This window comes from Egretta garzetta, unplaced genomic scaffold (assembly GCF_000687185.1).
Source record: "Egretta garzetta isolate BGI_Z169 unplaced genomic scaffold, ASM68718v1 scaffold69, whole genome shotgun sequence".
In the NCBI taxonomy this organism is placed as follows: domain Eukaryota; kingdom Metazoa; phylum Chordata; class Aves; order Pelecaniformes; family Ardeidae; genus Egretta; species Egretta garzetta.
In genome coordinates, this window is record NW_009260790.1 from 3,881,929 (window position 1) to 3,883,722 (window position 1,794).

The following is a 1,794-nucleotide window of genomic DNA, read 5'->3' on the forward strand; positions in this document are numbered from 1 at the left end:
CCGGACGTCAGGCTGCGGGGGTCTGGGGCTCCACCTGCGAGGGCACAGGGGACACGGGGGGGATATGTGGGTAGGGGGGCACCCACCTGGTGTCCTGTACCACCTGCCCACAGCCACCCCGTGTCCCATCAGGTGTCTCCACCCCATGGACACCCCCTGTCCCACCCCTTGTCCCACCCTGTGTCCCATCAGGTGTCCCCACCCCATGGCCACCCCATGTCCCATCCCACATCCACTCCGTGTCCCACCCCATGTCCCTCCCATGTCCCATCCCATGTCCTATCAGGTATCTCCACTCCATGGCCACCCCACATCCCATCCAGTCCCATCCCGTGTCCCATCCCATGTCCCATCAGGTGTCCCCACCCCATGGCCACCCTGTGCCCTCTCCCATGTCCCATCAAGTGTCCCCTTCCCATGTCCCCATCCCGTGTCCCATCTAGGATCCACCCCGTGTCCCACCCCAGGCCCCATCCAATGTCCAACCCCATGTTCCCTCCCGTGTCCCACCTCATATCCCCTCCCATGTCCTGGGTCCCATCCCAAGTCCCATTACATAACCCCTCCCATGACCCATCCCACATCCCGTCCTGTGCCCTGTCCCATCCTGTGTCCCACCCCATGTCCCCTTCCCATGTCCATCCCCTGCCCTGTCCCATGTCCCATCCCGTGTCCAAGCCATGTTGCATCCCATGTTCCATCCTGTGTCCCAAGCCATGTCCCACCCCGTGTCACATCAGGTGTCCCCACCCAATGCCCATGCTGTGTCCCACCCCGTGTCCAACCCACATCCCAACCCATGTCCTATTCTGTGTCCTACCTGTGTCCCACCCCACGTCCCACCCCATGTCCCCCAGGTGCCACCGTACCCACGTAGATGCTGCCTTGGGTGTTGGCCATGACGTTGGCTCCTGGCGACTCCCCGCTCACCGGCTCCTCCCCGTCCACCTGCAGCTGCCCGCGCTGGCCCTCTCTGCATGGCACCCATCAGCACCTGCACCCCGACCCCCACCCACCTCGTCACCGTCACCCGGTGCCACTCGCCATCATTGATGGGGTCTTCGGAAACGATGGTGGCCTCGCCACTGCCCAGCTGGTAGCTGCAGGGGTGATGTGGACTCAGCACAGGGGGCACCCTTGGGTGGCACACAATACCCTGGGGTGACACCGTGTCCCCCTCTCACCTGAACACTAGGTGCCCATCCTTCAAGCCAAGGCCAATGAAGTCTTTGGCTTTGCCACCCTCATTGGGCTCCTGCAGGCGCAGAGAAGCAGTGAGCGGGGTGGGGGCACCCTGACCCCCACCCTCAGGGGCTCAGCACCCCGCTCCCTTCCCCAGTGGTGCCCCCCCACCCTGCTCACCACCCCGTGCCACAGCAGCAGCCCCCCAGCGCTGCCTGTCCTCAGCTCCAGCTCGATGGTCTCGGGCGCCTTGGGTGGGCTGCAAGGAGAGGGGGACGGTTCGGTGGGTGCAGCACCCTGGGAGGGGTGCAGCACCCTGGGAGGGTGCAATGGGTGCAGCACCCCGGGAGGGTGCAATGCCAGGCTGGTGCTGAGTGGCAAGGGGTGCAATGCTGCAGAAACGGGTGCAGTAACCTGGGAGGGAGCAATGCTTTAGGAAAGCAGGGTGCAACGCAATGGGAAGGGTGCAGCACCCCAGGAAGGGTGCAACGCTGCAATGGGTGCAACCCCATGGCAAAGGGTGCAACACCGCGATGGCTGCAATGCTGCAGTCAGGGTGCAACACTGCGATGGGTGCAATGCAGCGGGAAGTAGTGCAAAGCCATGGGAAAG

At 64.1% G+C, this 1,794-nt stretch overlaps 1 protein-coding gene across 1 annotated transcript in view; it reads right to left on the bottom strand.

Annotated features, from left to right (window-relative positions):
• The window catches only part of HSPG2 (heparan sulfate proteoglycan 2), a 39,123-nt gene that overhangs the window by 2,344 nt on the left and 34,985 nt on the right, over window positions 1-1,794 (bottom strand). The window contains 5 exon segments of the mRNA XM_035901879.1: window positions 7-34; window positions 870-973; window positions 1,017-1,100; window positions 1,185-1,255; window positions 1,363-1,441. Of these exon segments, the coding sequence (XP_035757772.1) occupies window positions 7-34; window positions 870-973; window positions 1,017-1,100; window positions 1,185-1,255; window positions 1,363-1,441 (366 nt within the window).